Here is a 20,881-nt window from a genome sequence, read left to right on the forward strand (position 1 = left end):
TTTAAAGAAAATAATGTTGACATGAAATAGAGCATGTTCACCGTATCTCAGGTACAGCAGTTCTGGGTTAAATGAAATCCAGAGCAGGTTACAGCAGTGTGTCATTTAAGTATTGAAGACATCCAAAAGCCAGCAGTTGGGACAGAAGGGTGAAGCAAGGCTCAGGACACTGTAGTGAGTACCGGGAAGGAGCAGGGGACGGGGAACAAGTCCTCGTGTAAGACTCATGTCAGAGAGAGGCATGGAGCCTGGAACGGACAGCAAGGAATGTCAGAGGAGCGAATACCCACAGCCTGCCACTTACAATCCTTTGGTATCTAAGGACAAAAAAATGAACAGGCTTCCCGTGTGTAGCTAAAACAGATTGTTAGCTTAGAAAAACCAAGTTCAGATTAGATCAATGAAAGATTAAATGTTAGAAAGTTTAGGTCTATAGTCTTGATCAGGAAGTTTCACACTCATTACGGACAGGGAGTGCAAGAGGATTTATCTGTGGTGGGAAGGAAGTTCCAAAGGCAGGGGCTGGTGGCACAGAGGAAGACTGAGACGGTGTAGGCCAGAGTGTAGGTAAAATCAAGCCCACATTGGCTTTCCTGATTAACTGATGGAAGATTTCCTAGCAACCAGGAGACCCTGGATTTAACCCCTAGCACTACCAAAATAATGAAGCATTTAGTAGCACTAGGTTTGGCTGTTTCCTGATTTTGAAATAAGGAACCTGTGTGTGACCTTCCCTCAGGCCTCAGAAATGCTTAGCCCTGTCCTGCAGTTGGGCCAGCATTGGTTATTAAGGCCTAGTGCATTATTATTATTATTATTATTATTATTATTTTATCATTATCAAGATTATTAAGGCACAAATGGGAAGTGTCATAACTATCCCTCAAACTCCAATGTCAACAACATAAAGCCATTCTCAAGACAGGTGGGTGGTCAGGCCCTGTCAAGCTCTACAGACAAGTGTTTAGAGGCTTCCAGAATGACTTAAGTACTGTAAAGGAAGCTGCTTTGCCCCAGAGACCAGTGTAGCAGAGTGAGTTACACTGGCCTGAGTTGAGACTGAGGAAATGAACATTTTACACTTGGCTAGTCTTGGGTCACAGCCATCTCACAGATCGGGGGCTGGAAATTGGAAGGGTCGGGCTCACACATCAGAAGCTCATATGTGATTGCACTGCTGTGCACAGCCAGCTCTCTGTCTTTCTAGTATGCCATGTTGCCGCCATTGTACCCCATGCACGTACTCCACACTCCGCGTTAGCTTTCTGGTCTCCAACTAACAGTTCTGATGATCTGTGGGTAGCAGAACATGATGGTTAGGACCCCAAAGTCTAGGATCTAAGAGCCTGAAGAGGGGTCCTCGCCCTGCACTCACCCCCAGTTCCCTGATTTGTTAAAGGGAGACGAGAGGGACCCTTTTGGATGCCCGTTCCATGAATTCAGCAAGCCAATATTTATCAAGCATTTAAAATAGTGCTTAACACAATATAAAATACAACTGGTAATTATCGGACCTCATAGGTTAAAATAATATGGAAGGGATGAAGTGAATATTGTCTCTTTGAAATGGCTTTCTGCCCCTCCTAGGATGAGCTCAACTTTGGCTGGTCAGATGGGAAACATCTTCATTTTAGTAACTGGGCTGTCAACAATGAGAAGCTTGATGACTGTGTGATCTTAGACTCGGACGGGTTCTGGAAGACAGCTGACTGCGATGCTAACCAACCCGGCGCCATTTGCTACTACTACCCAGGAAGTATGTAGATCTCAAGTGCAGTAGAGTTCTGGGCGTTTGGTTTTGGAAAATATTATTTGGGGGTTATAAGGAAATCGCATCCTTTTTAAAAATTTATTTTCACCGCTTTATTGTGTGTGTGGGTGTTTTGGCAGTATGTGCGCAGGGGCACCTTGTGTGTGTCTAGTGTCCATGGACGCCTCATTCCAGAACTGGAGTTACAGGTGTTCTAAGCTGCCGGGTAGATGTTGGGAATCTGCACTAGCTCCTCTGGGGAAACAGACATCTCTTAACCCTTGAACCATCTCCCGCTCCATCATGTCAATGTTTTCCCCAACAAACCTTGACGCAAACATTTGTACTCAAGAATTATTGATTATAAATTGTTTTGTGATTAGTTTTATTTGGGATTTTGTCTTTCTTATGTCAGCTGACAATGCTGACTGACGTATGGAGTCCCATTGTCACCCATCCTCCTCTTACGTCTGTTTTTATTCAAATATATTTACAAAACTAACTCATGGAAACGCTTTCTTCATTCATTCTTAACACTGACAACTAGCATCTTAAACCACGGTTAAAGCTCCCAGGCATGCTGGCACACACTTTTAATCCCAACATTCAGGCGTAAAGCAGAAGATGGGCAAAGCCTAGCCAAGCCTGGGCTACAGGCAAACCCCCTGTCTCAAAAACAAAGACTCAGCTGATTGTAAGGAGCGGCAACACAGGCGAGGGAGCTTAAGTCACAAGGGCATTCTGACCACCACCTTACAAACAAGCGTAGGTCAGCCATCTGGAGAAGGAGCCTCAGAATCCCCGCACTTGGCACTCTGTGAGTTCGAGGCCAGCCTGGTCCACGTAGCAAACTCATGGTCTATGGGCCATCCAAAGCGACATGGTAAGATCCTGTCTCAAAAAACAAAAATGAAACAAAGAAAAAAAAAATCCCGACACCAACAAGAAAACATAAAACCAGGACATGCCACGTGCCTGTCCTTTCTGTTTCTCCGTTTTTCCACCCTGCGGGTAGAGGAACAGGGCTGCTCTGCTGCCTTCACTTCTGCCTGTGACCAAAGGTGAGTTAATGATTTCTGAATCCCACGTTTCCAACTCGCAGGACCGAACAGGCTCAGCCTGAGCTGGCTATGAAATCTCCAACCCAATTGGGGGCCCACCTTTGTGTGTTTGTGGTAGAAAGTACACATTATTCTCTGAGACAAAGGGATTGGTCACAAAATGGAAGAAAAAAATGCCCAATAGTCACTATGACATACTAAATCTTTCTCAATTATTTTGAGTTCTACATTACTATATTTGGATCTTCTAGACTATATGACTTTTTCATAAAATGAAAAAGATTAAATATTCTAAAGGCCATGTTTTAAATGATATCTCTAATTTTGCTAAGGGAATAACTATTTCATTAAGTCATCTCATTAAAATTAGAGATATCAGTAAGAAGAACCATGAGAGTGAATCTCACCATTAAAGTTAGATGCCTATTGTTAATTAATATGTTTATAGAGCTCCCCTGGGAGGATCCTGGCACTTGACATTTAATAATGCAGGAAGAAAAAAACTCCCGTAACCTAAAAACACCTCATTTTTAACATTCCTGCACTCCACAGCAGGGGTAAGAAAATTATGTCAAATAATTTCCTCCCCGCTGAAAGCCAGCATTCTTTATGCTATATTCGAGTGTAAACAGAGCCAGCCTCGCCAGGCTGCTACTTCCTCGCTTCCTGCATGTCTCCCACAAATCAAATCTAATGACTGTGAACAGGATCTAACATTCACGTCCGAAATTAGATTTCTCACCGCTAACCCTTCTTCCTAGATGAGACGGAAAAGGAGGTCAAACCATTCAGCAGCGTTAAGTGTCCGTCTACTGTGCAGAGCACGCCATGGGTGCCGTTCCAGAACTCCTGCTACAACTTCCTGATCACGAAGAATAGACATAAGACAATCACGCCGAGGGAGGTACACGCCATCTGCCAGACACTGCGTAAGCATCTTCTACTGCCCTCCAGTACTGGGACGTGCTCACTTTGCACGTCAGCCGTTACAAAGATTCCTGAGTAGCTCTGGTGACTGGCTCTCCTGATTTTCACACGAGAGGGCAGAGAACTGGTTGTGGAGAGCCTAGACTGACTGACCTGAACTAGGTCACCCTGTGCGGGCGGGCGTGAAGCCCAGTTACACCACTCTTCAGAACCAAGGTCAAAGGTAACCGACCCTGACCCTGTACCACCAGACCTGGAGCAATTCCCAGCTAAACCCTGAAGGTCTGTAACTTCTGAATGATGGAAAGAAAGGAACTATGAACTTTGTGCAGAGTTCCTATGAAAAGTATCAAGTCATTATACCGCAAAGTGTGCTGAGTCTTAAGAGCACGTGTTTTAAGAGAAGTTATAAAAAAAATTTTTTAAAAAATTAAAGATAGAATAAGGGTGGAGAGACACTAGATTGTATACCCTCTGTGTCAAAGTATATCAAGATATACTTTAAGAAATACTGGCATAGCGTATGAACTCACAAAGACTGAGGCAGCATGCATAGAGCCCGATGGGGTCCTAGAACTGAAAGGCGAAGTGGACGCGCAGGCCTACCGCCATCCCTAATCAAAAAGCTATGTCCAATTGATAACTACTTACAAATGAAACTTTAGTTTTCTTCAAAGGAGTCTGAACCCCACCCCAGTCCCCTGCACAGCAGGAGCCCCCTCTTGGACCCTGGGTGAGGTGCAAACCACACCCAAAGACCTGTTTCCCCAGAGAGATCCTTTACTAAGTGGGGAAGAAAAGTTGGGCTGCTTTCTGACTCGGGCACCAATTAGCAGCAAATGACCTTGCAGGTGTAATTTTTAAGAGGAGAAAAAGGGGAGGTCTGAGTTAGAATGGGCTAGGATGTGGTGGGACATAAGGGGAAAGGGACAAGAGAAAGAGGGCAGGAGCATTTGTCCTGGGGGACAAAGGACTGTCTCTGGATAGAGAGGAGACAGACGTGGCACCTAGGCAAATGGGGGTTTATAAAATGGAAAACCCATGTGAGGATGAGGTGTTTAATTGGTCATGTTAATTAGATGAGCCAAAGGGGGCTTCTGATTGCTGGATTCCAATTCTTTGATAGCTAGACCTTGGTAGTCAGCCTCAGGAGGAGGAAGTGGCCAAATAAATGACCAGTTTTAGGAATGTAATCTAATGGTTTTTAGCAAGGCAGAGGGAATAGCGGTGGGGGCGAGACCTGCCAGAGCCGCCTGCCTGCTTGCGTGGGCTGCTGTCCCTTCAGGGTCTCACTGGGGAAACGACTCTTAAGGGTGGACTGCGTGCCCAGCAGTGGGTGGACAGCAAACAGACTCAGTGGAGTTTCTTGCCTTATAATGTCACGACAGGGCTTTTTCTCTTTATTCTTTTTTAGTTATTGCAGATTTTATCTTTTTATTTCTTATTGTTAGTTTGGCCCTACAGGTCTCTTGTATATATATGATGATCTCTGGTCCTGTGTTTCTCTGGCATTCCTGAACGTGTGCATGAGTGGCCCTCTGCATCTATGTCTGCTTCTTGTACCTTTTCTTGGGTTCTTTCCTTTCTGTTTGTTTAAATCTTATTATGGCTTATTTTATTCTTACACCCTGGATGCCTGTTTGTTTTCTTTTTTTTAATATTTATTTATTTATTATGTATACAATATTCTGTCTGTGTGTATGTATGTCTGCAGGCCAGAAGAGGGCACCTTATTACAGATGGTTGTGAGCCACCATGTGGTTGCCGGGAATTGAACTCAGGACCTTTGGAAGAGCAGGCAATGCTCTTAACCACTGAGCCATCTCTCCAGCCCCCGCCTGTTTGTTTTCTAATGAGACAGAAAGTGTGGTGAATCCAGGTGGGAGGGGTGGTGGAGAGGAACTGGGGAAGTAGAAGGAGGGGCACCACAATTGGAATATATTGTATGAAGAAAAAAATTAATCTATTTTCAATAATTAAAACTATACTAAAGAAGCATTATTACAGGGTAGCTTTTAACAGTATCCCATAAATACTGTGTGGATTTGTGCCTTTGGAAAGTGACCTTTAAATGAAGGCAAAGAGAAGCGGGCATCTTATGTTCTCAGCTCAGCTCCCAGATCCCGGTGTCCTGTGGGGGCCAGATGGACGGGGAATGTGTGAACACGGCACAGCCTGCCACCTTAGCTAGCTGATGGCCAGTTCGGAGCAGCTGCGTCTGGGAAGTAGGACTCCCTGGCTCTTTCAAGGGAAGACAAAGTATTCTGTACAAAGTAATTGCTAAAATTGGCCTTTTTGTTTTGACAGATTCAAAAGCCCAGATTCTGAGTATTCGCAATGAAGAGGAGAACGACTTTGTGGTTGAGCAGCTTCTGTACTTCAATTATATAGCTTCCTGGGTCATGCTCGGGATAACCTATGAAAGTAAGTGGCGACTGTGGCTTTGTCACAGTCTAACAGCCCTAGCTGTCCTAGAACTCTGTACACTAAGCTGGGCCTTGAACTCACAGAGCTCCACCTGCCTCTGCCTCCCAAGTGCTGGAATTAAAGGTGTGCGCCACCGTCGTCCAACTCAAAATGAAGGTCTTTGTGTCTCTGCTCTGCCACTACGCACACTCTTACCCCAATCTTAGATTTAAATGGTAGAGAGTAATTTCCCATCTCCACCCTTCCTTCTGGCAACTCAAGACTAATTAAAAATGACCACACTTCCATATATATCCCCAGTTTGCATTCCCGTTATAACTATGTGGAAAAAAACAAACACAAGATACATTTCTAATGATGCTGCCCCTTTGGGTTTATAGCATTACCTTGGATATAGTAAGCAACAGAAGGATAAGATTCTTAGTCTAAGAGTGGGGAAGGTTATTTGAAATTTGGATTAAACACCATGTCTCCAAAATACCACTGATACGAACAAACCCTAGAACCTGTGTCTCATAGAGAGTAAAGAGACCAATGTAGAAGGAAAATCAGAGGTATCCTGAAGTTCGCGGAGGTCTTGCAGTTAGGGAAGGAAATCCGTCTATAGGCATGTCATGGAGGAGTCTGGCGTTTCTTCTCATCTCTACCAGAGCAGTAGTCATGGCTCTTGAGCTCCGGAAAGAGGAAAGAGAAGAATCCAGATGGGACGCAGTGATAGAGTTGCATTAGAGCAAGCATGGAAGCAATACAGCTGTGAGAAAAAGTAGTCCCAGGCCTGATCCCAGCAGGCCATGCGCTCTGTTTCTCCTCTCCTTGTTAGGTTCTCTCTTGTGCTTCCCCTAGAGCGCACACTTCCAGGGAATGTCTGCTTTTCCAAGAAGACCATTTTACCCAGAGTTCAGTCTGTTTAAGTAGGTATGTAAGATGCGAGAATCTGTATAAAAGTATAAGCACTCCTAAAATTGAAAAGTAGTTTTTTAGAGAAAAGGGTCAGGGCACTCAGTGCATGCTCCCCTGGAAACGGTGGTACGATGTGGAGGACCCCAAACTCAGGCACACCTGTTTGAATCGTACCCGCTGGGAATGGAATGCATGGAACATGAAAACAGAAAGGGACTGGGGAGGGAAAGCGACGAGAGTGAGGCAGGGGGACAGAATATATCAGGATGACATAAAATGAAGCCTTTGCCTTTGTCTAGAAATTTAGTAAAATTAAGTTATACCCTCTTACATACTTTGTCATAGTATTATCGAAAGCAACAAATTTTTTTTTATTTTAATTGGTTTTTTGAGACAGGGTTTCTCTGTGTACCACTGGCTGTCTGTAGACCAGGCTGGCCTCAAACTCACAGAGATCCCCGTGCCTCCCATGTGCTGGGATTAAAGATGTGCGCCACCACCACCTGACTGAGTTAGTTTTTTATTGCGTTAACAGTAAGGAGCTCACATTCATAATTTTGTGTGTTAGTATCCAACTATTTAGCACAGTTTGTTGAGAAACTTGATCTCCACATTGAAATGAAGCGTGTTAAAAATCTTTCACTCACGAGTATGCACAGTTGTGTCCAGAGAAAATAATTTCTTTCACTAATTTTATAAGATATCAATAATTTTTTAAAAAATAAAATAGTTATTATTGTTTATGTTGCAGTTGAAAGGAGAATGGATAGTTGATGAAAAGAGACAAATATGCTACTAAAGAGTGGAATTCTAGCTTGGTGGTGGTGGCACACGCCTTTAAACCCAGCACTCAGGAGGCAGAGGCAGGCAGATCTCTGTGAGTTTAAGGCCAACCTGGTTTACAGAACAAATTTCAGGACAGCCAGAGCTACACAAAGAAACCTTATCTCAGAAACACCACCCCCACCCAAAAAAAGAAGGAATGGCATTCCAGTTAATTTTTTTCATATTTATAATTTACGTTTTCTTTTTTTGTTTGTTTGTTTTTTGTTTGTTTGTTTGTTTGTTTGTTTTTTGAGACAGGGTGTCTCTGTGGCTTTGGAGCTTGTCCTGGAACTAGCTCTGTAGACCAGGCTGGTCTCGAACTCACAGAGATCCGCCTGCCTCTGCCTCCCAAGTGCTGGGATTAAAGGCGTGCGCCACCATTGTCCGGCTATAATTTACATTTTCAAGTTAAAAAACAAGCATGATTTCCTGTTACAATTAGAAGACTTTTTTTTTTTTTAAAAAAAGGTACCATTAACCTGACAGTCTTTTAAAAGGTAAGGAATGGAGGAAATAAATCAGTAGTCTGAAATACTAACATTGAAACTGAAATCTTGATTTAACTCTAAGTCTAGAAACATGTGTTTCTTTCTTAGACAACTCTTTGATGTGGTTTGATAAGACCGCATTGTCATATGCACACTGGAGATCGGGAAGACCAGCTGTGAAAAACGATCAATTTTTGGCCGGTTTGAGTACTGATGGCTTCTGGGATATTCAGTCCTTCAATGTTATTGAGGAAACACTTCATTTTTACCAACACAGTATTTTTGCTTGTAAAATTGAAATGGGTAAGAGTCGTAGTCGCTTCTCTATTTCTAATGATAGAACAGCCTGACAAGGCAACTTACGGGAGAAGGGGTTTGTTTGGGCTTGTGGTTCTCAGGGGGGATATGGTCTGTTGTGGTGGGCAAGACATGGCAGCAGGCAGGGAGGGCATAATAGCCGGAACAAGAGGCCAGCTGGTCACACTGCCACACACTCGTGAAACCGCAAAAATGCAGGAAGTAGAGCAGGGCAGTCAAGTCTCAAGGCCCACCCCAGTGAACCACTTCTTCCAGAGAGGCTTTGCCTCCTGAAGGCTCCGCAATGTCCCCAGTGTCATCAGCCTGGGACATTTCATATTCAAACCACAACAGTAAGCAAGAGAAGTGTGGTCTCACCCCAGGGAAACAGGGTGTAAAGGCTTTAGTTCCACTAGCGAGACTCGTGCCTATCTGGAGAGCTAGCTCCCGTGACAGCCCACATGCGGAACCACAGAAACTGGCGGAGGAGAGCAAAGCCCTGGCCCTTGGAGTCCTGGTCTCCAACTCTAGAAGGGAACCCTTGCTGCTGAGACAGCACTAACTCTTTTATCCTTGTAGGAAGCCTTAGATTATTTGGTAAACGGAAAGCTCAATCAGAATTAGGAGGTGACAATTGACTGAGTCTTGAAAGAGGGACTTAACTTTTATAAAAAGGAATGTTGGCATAGAATTTGACATTCCAGGCAAAACGCATGTCTTTCAGTCTTGTCTATCACTTACATAAGCCTATTTTGAAATGTAAATTTGTGTGTAAATTATTATCAGCTTGAAGATTGAGTAGTAACAGCCTGCTCTGGTAAGCCGAGTGCTTACCAGATGTGGGGCCCTATGTCCCCTACACCGCAGACCTGAATTTTTGGTCCATCTTTCAGACTCCCCGAGTCCCTTACAGTCGTCAATCTCACTTGGTTAATCATTTTGCCATCATGTCAAAACAGCTGGGGTGTGTGTGTGTGTGTGTGTGTGTGTGTGCGTGCGTGCGTGTGTGTGTGTGTGTGTGTGTGTGTGCGTGTGTGTGTGTGTGTGTGTGCGTGTGTGTGTGTGTGTGTGTAAGAGCCTCATATGTGCTGTGGAAATAGGAAAAACAAAGTTTATATTTGACCTGTTATTTTGTCCAAAGTAATGCATTTGAGACCATTTAAACTTAGCGGCCCTTTTGTTTTCGGTGTTACAGTCGACTACAAGAAAGAGCACAATAGTACCCTGCCAGAGTTCATCACGTATGAGGATGGCATCTATAATGTTATTCAGAAAAAGGTGACATGGTACCAAGCGTTGAACATGTGCTCTCAAAGTGGGGGGCATTTAGCAAGTGTTCACAACCTAAACGAGCAGCTCTTCCTGGAAGACATCGTGAACCGTGATGGATTCCCTCTCTGGGTTGGGCTCTCGAGTCATGATGTAAGTCTCACTCTGTTTCCAGAAATTTCTTAAAAACTGTGACTTTGAAAATCGGAGATTTTTAGCATAAGATATTAACTCAAAATATAATATCTGTTTAACTCCTGGTTGTTTCTTGCCTTTTACAGCGTGGAATAAATAAAATTGTAAAGTGCAAATATCCAGTGTCGGGGACCAGCCTTGACAAAAGACTCTTGCCAGGGTAGAGGCATGGGGATTTTGAAATATAGTAAAGAATATGAAGATGTGAATGAAAATAATAAAACAGAGAAACGTATAGGATAGTATCAGGAGGGAATTCTAGAGAGTACTGAAATTTGCCTGCATTTAATTTTCAGTTGCTTTAAATACCCCTAACCCCAAAAGGCAGGAGTAAGACAAAAAACTACATTAACATTATACAAGGAAATAAACAGACCAATTGAAAGTTGTGGGCTACAACCATAGTTAAACATCCTGCAGCTCCAACAAGTCACACTCACACCCTAGACCAAAACATTCAATAGGCAAACCACTCCCTGGGTGGAAACCAAAGTTCTCTCCTTAATGGAAATGGACCCTCAGACGGATCTTTAGACTCTTGTTTCAGATAGGAACACATCTCCTTCCCTATTCCTGGAGTACAAGGTTTGGCTATTAGCCACACCTGTTGACAATAACCTTGAGAGAGCTGAACTCTCTGGTGTCTGACTGGGTGAGACCTTTGTCTCAATAACCTTGAAGCACAATAACCCTGAAGGAATTAGAGATAAGTCAACTGGGAAATATTTTTGGGCCTCCACCGTCGAGGCCAACCCAAGGGTTCTGTGGGTTAATAACTCAAGAAATTCTTGTAGTCTTTGGTTTGGAGTTCTTTCTGTTGTGGGTGTAGTGATCAAGCCCCTGTGTTCCACATCTGAGCTCCATCCTTGGTCCCTGGAGCTTGTTTAGGAAGGACCAGTTGGAAAACTCCTATGAAGTAAATGACATAGAATGAGAAAAGCCTTTCAGTATTGATGGCACATCTGTCACAGTAGTGAATGAATTATCTACCATTTGCAATCCTATCTCCTCATCGTAAAATCACCTAGTAATATTTTCTTTCATATTTTAACACAAAAATACATATAGTCAGCAACCACAATTCTTAATATGGTCCAGACCTCTTGGGTTTGAGAGGGAGGACACAGGAGATTGTATGGGCAGGGGTGGAAATAATGTACATACAGCACTTAATTGTGAAATTCTCAAAAAAAAAAAAGAATAACTAAAGAAGATTAGTATATTGATATCACATCTTTGGTACCATCATTTGAATCCTATATCTCTACGCATGTGCCTCTAATAATGTCTGGCATATAAAAATAGCCATCCATTGAGAGGTGTAGCCCTCATTAAATAATATTTTGAGAAGAATGGAGAAAAAATGAAAGAAAGGAAGAAGGGAGAAAAGGTGCAGTAAGATTATGGATTAAAAAAAGATTATGGATTCAAGCAAAAGCTGAAGATAGTCTCCTCATGTCTAGCTCCTTGGGGAGAGCTGCCTTTTGTAGCCTCTGCTGTATAATGGCCTCTGCAATGTTGCCAGACACAAACCACAAAGCTATGATGCTCAGAAAACAGCTTTCGAGACCAGAATACAGCTCAGTGGTGAAGTACTTGCCTAGCATGTGTGAGCTCTCTAGGTTCACTTCCCAGCACCACTAACAATGAAAAGAATAGCACGAAAAATATTTCAGAGCAACACAGTGGTCGGAGTCTAAATCTTGAGTTATGGTAAAGAGGAAAATGGGAGCCATTTGCATGTGTTTTCCTAAATCCAGTCTTTAAGTGAGTAAATCCAGAGACAGAATATAATGACTCTGTTTCTAAATTTAAAGTGCTGCTTACATTCTGTCAGAGCAAATGCTCTAAATTCCTGGATCAAAAACAAATCTCTGGCATTATAGCTAGGCCTAAACTTACAATATTTATAAGAAAATCATTATCACTCGTGTCTTACCATGCATGCATTCTTCTTATATTCTTTCTGAAGTCACAAGCCTGAGCTCAGGGTCTCCATACTGTTCTTAAACAGGGAAGTGAATCAAGCTTCGAATGGGCCGATGGCAGTGCCTTTGACTACATCCCATGGAAAACCCAAGGGTCTCCTGGAAACTGTCTCATCCTAAATCCGAAAGGAATTTGGAAACATGAAAAGTGCCTGTCTGTTAAGGATGGTGCTATTTGTTACAAGCCTACAAAACGTAAGACTTGATTGTGAGCAACTATGTATTTACTAGAATTTGATATGAATGTACACACATCATTACTTAATGAACATTTTTTATAGGTTTTAAATAAGGCTTGCCCGCAAATTCTATAAAAAAACACTTTCTGATATTTTGTGAATGGATGTATAATTGGTGGATCTGTCAGGGAATTTGTTCCCAAAGAGATTCATCATTCTATTGCTACATTTTCCTTTAGAATCTGAAGATTCTTGCTTCACATAGAAATGGATCTCAAGGGCTGTGGTGTGCCCTTAATCTCATCATCAAAAGCCAGCTTCTCAAACATAGGAGGAAAGGAAATGTTAAGGAAAACTGTTGGGATATATGTATAAAGCACACAGAGACAGAAAAAAAAATCCAAGAAAAGAGACGTCACAGGGTGGGGAATGGCCGTTCAAAATGCAAACAAAGTATTATTGTATGACCCAGCAAGTGCACATCCAGGGTTAGACTAAAAAGAACTAAAAACAGATACTCAAACAGATATTTGTACAGCCATCTTTAAAGCAGCATGATTCATAACAGCCAAAGGCAGAGAGGACCCAAGCATCTTCCAATACATGAGTGGCTAAGTAAAATGTATGCGTGTAAAAATGTGTATAGATGTGCGTATGTAAAATATACACAGGAGTACACTTAACCTTAAAAAGGAAGGAAATGCTAACATATGGCCAGATCTTAAAGACAATATGCTAAGCAAAATAAGCTGGTGATAAAAAGGAAAATTCTATATAATTTTTCTTATATGAAGCACCTCCAATCCCCAAGCTCACATAGCAGGACATCTAAGGCTGGTCTCTCGGGATCTAGAGAGGGTGAGGTCTAGACAGGTACTGGGTACAGAGTGTCAGTTTGGCAAGATGAAAATGTTGTGCAGGTGGGTAGTAGTGATTGCTGTGCCATGAGTAGGCTTATACCACTGAAGTGCACACTGAGCCATGAGGAAGATGATGGCGTGTGTGCTGGTGCACACATGTAACCTAGCACTCAGGAGGAAAAAAGTGAGCTCAGAGCCTGTCAGGGCTGCATAGTGTGCTCTAGGGTAGCCTCAAGCTAGAGAAACAAAACCCTGTTTCAAAATAAAACAGAAAACGAACAAAGTTAAGGCGATGGTATATGTTATGTATGTTTTCCTGGTAGGATGAAAAATGGGGCCAGTGGCTGTACATGGGAGCTAACTCCGTAGACCATTTACCTAGCATACAGAGAGCACAGGTCCTGTCCCAGCTCTCATAAGCTGGACCTGCTGATGTGTGCCTTATAATTCAACTCCTTGGGAGCTGGATGAGAAGTTCAAACTCATCTTGAACCAACCTGAGCTATATGAGATAACGTTTCAAAATCCATTAGATAATGTTCTTTCCCTGACCAGGAACCCAGCAGGGCTGGAATGTAGATCAGGGTTTAAGTGCTTGCCTAGCACTTGAGAGACCCTGTATTAGATTCTCAGTGTCAAACAACAAGAAAAAAGACAACAACAAACTTATCACGATGCAAGCCCTTAAAAAAAAACAACCAAGCATTGGAAACACAACTTCATAAAGATCAGGAAGGAAAGGAATATCGGCAACACAAGGCAGCCCAGCTGAAGATAGTTCTAGATGTTAAGAGGCCATATGCCCTGTGGTGCTGATGGGTGAACATCTACTTTTAGATGCAGAACACCACACAGCTGTGCCCACAATCACAGGGCAATACCCCTTTGGCCCATCAGCTACTTCCACAAAGTGGTAAAGGCACGAATTTGCTCGTCACAGCTCTGTCCTTCCACCAGTGAGGAATTTATGAGGATTTTAACAGTCGTGTTCATTCAGTCAGCAGCAGTTCGGAAACTCACCCGCTCCTCCAGCCGTTGAACTGACTGGCTGGGGAGTACGGTTGTGGGTCAGAAGTGCTCAAATAGGACGGCTAAGACCAACAACTGAAATTGGAAAGGATCGGTCCTGCCTCCTGTCATAAGACGGAAGCAGAAGGGACGAGTCAACCTAAGGTTCTTGATAAAGGAAATGGCAGAAGCCATTTTATTTTTCTGGAATCACAAAAGTCACAAATAAGAAAAGTTCCCCCCCACACACCCACCCCTGTGACCTGCAGAACCCACAGGGAGAGTTTAAGGGGGTACAGAATGCACGGTGAAGCTGAAGTCAGGACTGAGCTCACCACCTGGGACAAGGCCAGAAATTTGACTCAGATGAGCCATGTTTAGCCTCTTTCCAGCTCTGTGCTCTTGAAAGGGAACTAATCACGAGTTCCAAGGGACCCAACCTTCCTCCATGGGCTTCTAGCATTACTCAGCACAGCTAAGACACCAACAAAACAGGGTAAGGAGAAACCAGAAGAACTTTTAAGAGCTTGAAAAGATAGCATCTTTACTTTGAAAGAGATTGACAAATTGCCAATTTTTTTTTACCTGTGTCTGCAATTTTTAAAGTAATCCTTTAAATGTTGGTTTCCATTTTCACAATAAAAGGAAAGCCAAGGGAACAAAATTTAATTATTGGTTCAGACAGGCCTGCCAAAGCCTGTTTTCTTCCTTTCCCAGTTTGTCTGTACGCTTGTACAAAGTTAGTTAAACTCCATCCTCACGGAGAAGTGTTTACCTCATCTACCAAGGAGGGTTGGAAATGGCATTCCAAACAGCTAGCCAGAAAGTATCTGTAGAATCCAGATGGTGGCTTTCGCTGGTGTATGGATTGTATGTATGGATTGTGTGTATTGAGTTCCAGGACGCTTATCCAAACATTGAATGAGATTTGAGGGAAAAACTGACCTTCCTCTGTGTGTTATGACAGCTGTATCTAACATTTTTTCACAGCTAAAGAACTGTCCCAACGTGCAGACTCATCAAAATGTCCAGTGGCCAAAAGGAATGGTTCCCAGTGGGTCCAGTACGGGGACCACTGTTACTCGGCGGAGCAGGCATTGTACAGCTTCTCAGAGGCCAAACAATTATGTCAGGAACTCGGTAAGTTAAAAATTCACTTGGTTTCTTTTGAATAATTTAGCTCTTCAGAATTTCTTTCTCAAGGAAATAAAGGGGGAAATTACTTTATTTTAGACAGTGTTTTAAAAGCATTTTTGTTTTATAGTAGCATTATCGCCATATTGTCCAGTAGCAGGGAAATAGTTAAGTATTTAATGCATATGAGTGCAATGGAATATTGCAATCGTCATTAATAATGATTGCTGTAGAGTGAGGATATGGCTCATTTAGCATATCCACACTAACCCCTGGGCCTGAGCCCCAGGACCACATGTACTGGCGGCGCATGCTTATAATACCTATGAGGCCTGAGAATCAGAAATTAAAGGTCATCCACAGCAACATAGTTCTAGGCCAGCCTGGACCAGGTGGTTCCCATACACATAGGGAAAGGTTTAGAAATAAATAAAGGCAGACCCTGAAAATCAGCCAGCGCAGCCCTGAGCTTTCCTTTTCCGGTGGCAGGGTGCGGTGAGGAGCTCATACTTGCCGCTCGGCTCCGCAGGGCCAGCTGCAGTTTATGCAGGCCTTCAGACACAAGCAGCACAGCCTGGGCACACTGCAGAAGGGGAAACGGGCTCATCTAGGTGACCAGACATCCCCTGGAGACGATCGAGCCACACACGCTGCAGTACAAGTTCCTGGACCCCGTTCTGCTTCGGGGCAAGGAGTTGATGTGGATATTTGGGTCCGTGTGAAGGGTCATGTGGCCCAAATTTATGCTATCCAACAGTCCATCTCCAAAGCCCTGGTGGCTTATTACCAGAAGTATGTGGACGAGGCCTCCAAGAAAGAGAGCAAAGATACCCTTGTTCTTTGCAGCATCGATTGACTGCCTCCCATGAGGGACCCAGGCACTGCCTCCAATCAGAATGTAAAATGACTTCTAAGAAAGCCACCTATGGTATTTCAAAAATCAGAACGAGTTCATTTCATCCTCGGGGGCACTGTGTACCCAGGCAGATGGCATATAGCTCATTTATTTTGCTAACTATTGTGGAGGCAGTTGGCTGGTTAGGAAACATTTTAGTCACTGCTTAACTACATAACAGGAACATTGTGTGGGAACCTTGGTAAGCTCCACATGTCTAAACATGATGGGAACTATTATAAGATAGAGCTATGCATTTACATATGTGTCTGTGCCGATTACTCTACGGGGAAAATGAGAGCATTGGCTGTACATGTAGCGTGTGGGCAGGTATAATGTTTACGCTTTAGAGGCAGACAAGCTGAGTTCATTTCCCGACTCTTGGTCAAGTAGACTCACTGACACCATGGAAGTTACAGAACGGTTTCTCTTCTCATCTAACCAGTGAGAATGGAAACCTGGGAGTCTGGGACGCTTGGGGGTATCATAGGGATGACAAAGTGTGCACATGTAGTCCAGAACCCTGAAAACGGTCAACTCAGAAGCATTCTTCTTTCAAAGGTTTCGATCACCTTTTTAACATCTCAAGCCGGCTGACTCTGAAAGCCCAAAGAAATTACTGCATCTTCTTGACTCTCAGCTTCCTGCTCTGTAAAAGGTGATGATACCTTTGGTATTATCTCCTGACTGCATGGTGTTAAACACGGTCAATGCAGGGGCGAAGGCTTTCTTCCCTTTTAGGATGAATTTCCTAGCCTACTTATTACTTATTTCTATTCTATTTGACGTAACTTTTAACACTATTTTCTGTATGTGTTTAGAAACATACTAAGCTTAAAGAATATTCACTTCTTCACCCCCATGTCATCTTTATGAGGGTTGTGACCAACCACATTTCTGTGGACTATACGGTGGAAGGAGGGCGGGTGCTCCCTCAGGTCACAAGCCAGGCTTCTTTGAATTCTTTTTCGAGCATAAGCAAGTTTAAATCCAAGCAATACAAAAACACTTTTTTGAGGCAAGACTTAGAAATACACAGGTAGCATCGACTCGTACAGTCACAAGCTCCAGTTATTAAAGCCAGCTGCTCAAACACAAGGGTCTCGCTGATTTGGCACTTCCAGAACCAAAAATATTGCCAGATACATGCTTTCAAAATTATGAAATTTCTTTATGCAGATTTTTAATTTAAAAAATATTTCTGATTTCTTTGGAACTATTATTTGTGGAAGTACCTTTAATTTTTTACGTCAATGCCAAAAGTTTAAAGAGAGTCTCTGAATGAAGCTTGAATTTCTCAGTGGTCTTGTTCACAATAAATACTATTTTTTTTCCCAAATGGGCTAGTTCAGAATAAAACCCTTGCTTTACATGGTTCACATGGAGTTAATTAGATACAATTTGTTTCCTTTCAACAGATCATTCTGCAACTGTTGTCACGATAGCAGATGAAAATGAGAATAAATTCGTGAGCAGGTTGATGAGGGAGAATTATAATATAACTATGAGAGTTTGGCTTGGACTATCTCAGCATTCACTCGGTAAGTGACGTGTGTGTGTGTGTGTGTGTGTGTGTGTGTGTGTGTGTGTGTGTGTGCCCATGCCTGTTTTCCAACACTCCAAACAGTTTCATCATAGTTCAAAATTAAGTCTTACGAGTCTATTTTTTCCAATAAGCTCAGTTAAATCTAACAGGAGTTTGTGGGAGAATTTTTCAGTAAAGAACAGATACAGGGTTTGAAAGATGAAGCTGGAATTGATAAAAAATGAATTAAGTGTATAAATTTGGTAATCTGTTTCAAACTTTATGCAAAATTGATTATTAAATAATTAAAATAAATGTCAGCTCTAAAGTATCAAGCCATTTTCAAAAAATGAATGGATTCAATATTAGCTGTCTAAATGAATTATTAATGGTGTTTACACACTTATCATACGCTGAAAAACAATAATGGGGTGGGATGATCCCGAGCCCTAGTGGTCCCTAAATGTATTTATCGCAAGCAAGCATTCTGTACCTTTATCTAAACACATGTTAGGGTGTCTAAGAGAAATAAACAGCTTAGTGGCTAAGAGCACTTGCTGCTTTCCAGAGGTCCCTAGGATTTTCTCCAGTACCCACATCAGTTGGCTCACAACTGTCTGTGACTCCAGCGCCTGGGGGAGCTGCATCCACAGACACTGCACTCGCATGTACAGAAACACACACCTACACATAATTTAAAAGAATAAAAGTGCATCATTTTAGAAAGGAAGACCTTCTGTTAGTGGCCTCATCGACTACTAAGGCTTAAAGGCCTTTGCTAATTTTTAATGAATTTCATTGGATGTATCCTTGTTCATTTGTGTATATATATATATGTATATATATATTTATATATAAATGGGTATACATTTGTGTGGTGGCTAGAGGTCACTGTCAGGTAGCTTCCGGAATTTCTCTCCACCTTATTTATGTTCATAAGCACACATGTCCATATGTGCATGCATGTGTGTGTAGGTCAGAGGTCAACATCGGATATCTTTCTCAGTTGCTCCCCCGCCTTATTATTTGTGACAGAATTTTTCACTGAGCCTAGTGCTCACGGATTCAACTAGAATGACTGGCGAACAAAGCCCAGGGGTCCTGTCTGTACCTCACCACTGGGTTTATAGGCATGTGCCGCGGTGTCTGGTTTCTTTATGTGGTGTCTAAGGGCTCAGGCTCCTGTCCCTGTGCTCTCCTGGCAAACACTCTACTGAATGAGCCATCTCTACAGCCTGTGAGCTTTAGTTTTAAACAATAGCATCATATAAAACAACACCATGGGGCTGGAGAGATGGCTCAGCAGTTAAGAGCACCGGCTACTCTTCCAGAGGTCCTAAGTTCAGTTCCTAGCAACCACTTGGTGGATTACAACCATCTATAATAAGCTCTAATGCCCTTTTCTGGCGTGCAGACATACATGTAGACCACTCATACATTTAAAAGTAATTAATTAATTAATTAAATTACACCATGCTAAGAAAATGAGTTATTTCAACCTCATACTTTTTTTAAAGCTTTGCAATTAGTAGCCATAAATATAATTACACTTATTATCCTTCTTTAGATCAGTCTTGGAACTGGCTAGATGGATTAGATGTGACATTTGTCAAATGGGAAAATAAAAGCAACAACGATGATGGAAAATGTAGCATTTTAATAGCTTCAAATGAAACCTGGAAAAAAGTCGAATGTTCCCGTGGTTATGCAAGAGTTGTCTGCAAAGTTCCTCTGAGTAAGTATGCAACCTGTCCTTAAGGGAATGTTGAGCAGAACAGGCTAAGGAATAAATACAGGGATGTTCTTGTAGCTCAGTGGGAGAGCCCTCACTTAGTGCTGCCAATGAGTAAATAAATAAATAAACAGCCCATCTATGTACTTGGGTTTTTTCCACATAATTTTAAGTATTTATAAAGCATATCTCAAATATCATTAAATCACAGAGATTTTATATAAATATATAATATATCTAGAATTCCAAAATAAAGCTATTAACCTGAATTCTATATAAGTCTCTCCTAACTAAAAATGGAAACTGTCCTAGAATTGGGGAGGAAATTCCTCTGAGTATGTCCTCACAATGTATTTTATTCTCTGTTTTCCCCGTGTAAAAGCTTGAAGGTCTGCTTTTGTGCCCAGTGTTTTAGTTACTGCTGGTTTCCTGTTGCTGCTTACAGAAGCAGCTTCTGGAAGAAAGGCTTTCTTTTGCCTTGAGCAGGAGGATAGAACCCCAGATGCTGGGAAAGGCATGGTAACAGGCAGGCGTGGCAGGGGGAGCAGGAAGTTTGGCTGATTCCATCGCTATCCACACACAGGAGGCAACGAAGCAAGCAGGAATGGGGCAGGGCTGTAAACCCTCAAGCCTTCCCGCTGTGGCGTACTTCCTCCAGCTAGGTATATTTCTTCCTCCAGCTAGGCATACTTCCTCCAGCTAGGCACCACCTACTAAAGGTTCATAACTTCCCCAAACGGGGACAAACTGGGACCAAGCATCCCAATTCATGAGACTTTTGGAAATATTTCTCATTCAAACGACCATAGCTAGTTTGCGTCTTTCTCTGGTTGCATAAAACTTTAATAATAAATTTTATTTTATTTTATTTTGTTGTTTTGGAATTTTTTTTTCCATGACAGGTTCTCACTATGTAGCCTTGTCTGTCCTGGAATCTCACTGTGGAGGCCAGGCTGCCGTCAAACTCACCTGCCTCTGCCTGCCAAGGGCGGGGATTAAAGGCCTGTGCCAAAAAGAATTTTAAGACCATCTAAAACTAGATCTAAGTACTTAAAGTGCTCATGGTAGCTGTATAAAACTGAGACCTGAAGTTTAGTTTGTCATGAATTGATATATAAAAGAACCATAAAAATGTTATTGAGCTTCATTTATGGAGAAAAGGCTCTAAACCTTACATTAACATTCTAAAACCACTGGCATAGGCTTTCCATGTGGGTGCTTTAAATATTAAAGGTAGAACTCCAGTTGCAGTCCATGGTATAGTTTATACATGCATTGACGTGCGCCGCCCTCCTGTACATGTTTTGCATGCTGACATGCACCTGAACAAGGCAGACCAGCTACATGTCATCACAGACCGTCCAATTCCATGAGAAGATGGATTGGTGACAAACAAGACAAGATTTTTGGTTTTTGTTTTT

The 20,881-nt window shown here is 42.4% G+C and overlaps 1 protein-coding gene across 4 annotated transcripts in view; it reads left to right on the forward strand.

Moving 5' to 3' along the window:
• LOC142857237 (lymphocyte antigen 75) overlaps window positions 1–20,881 on the forward strand; it is a 119,506-nt gene that overhangs the window by 56,325 nt on the left and 42,300 nt on the right. For 3 of the 4 annotated variants that reach the window (XM_075985101.1, XM_075985103.1, XM_075985100.1), the window contains exons 26-34: window positions 1,588–1,756; window positions 3,573–3,740; window positions 6,046–6,162; window positions 8,487–8,681; window positions 9,871–10,097; window positions 12,154–12,322; window positions 15,165–15,314; window positions 17,622–17,744; window positions 19,296–19,463. In XM_075985101.1, the coding sequence (XP_075841216.1) occupies window positions 1,588–1,756; window positions 3,573–3,740; window positions 6,046–6,162; window positions 8,487–8,681; window positions 9,871–10,097; window positions 12,154–12,322; window positions 15,165–15,314; window positions 17,622–17,744; window positions 19,296–19,463 (1,486 nt within the window). Of the gene's footprint in view, window positions 1–1,587; window positions 1,757–3,572; window positions 3,741–6,045; window positions 6,163–8,486; window positions 8,682–9,870; window positions 10,098–12,153; window positions 12,323–15,164; window positions 15,315–17,621; window positions 17,745–19,295; window positions 19,464–20,881 lie in introns of those variants that run through there. The other variant, XR_012911791.1, reaches the window with a different exon arrangement.

Source organism: Microtus pennsylvanicus, chromosome 9 (genome assembly GCF_037038515.1).
Source record: "Microtus pennsylvanicus isolate mMicPen1 chromosome 9, mMicPen1.hap1, whole genome shotgun sequence".
NCBI classification, from domain to species: Eukaryota; Metazoa; Chordata; class Mammalia; order Rodentia; family Cricetidae; genus Microtus; species Microtus pennsylvanicus.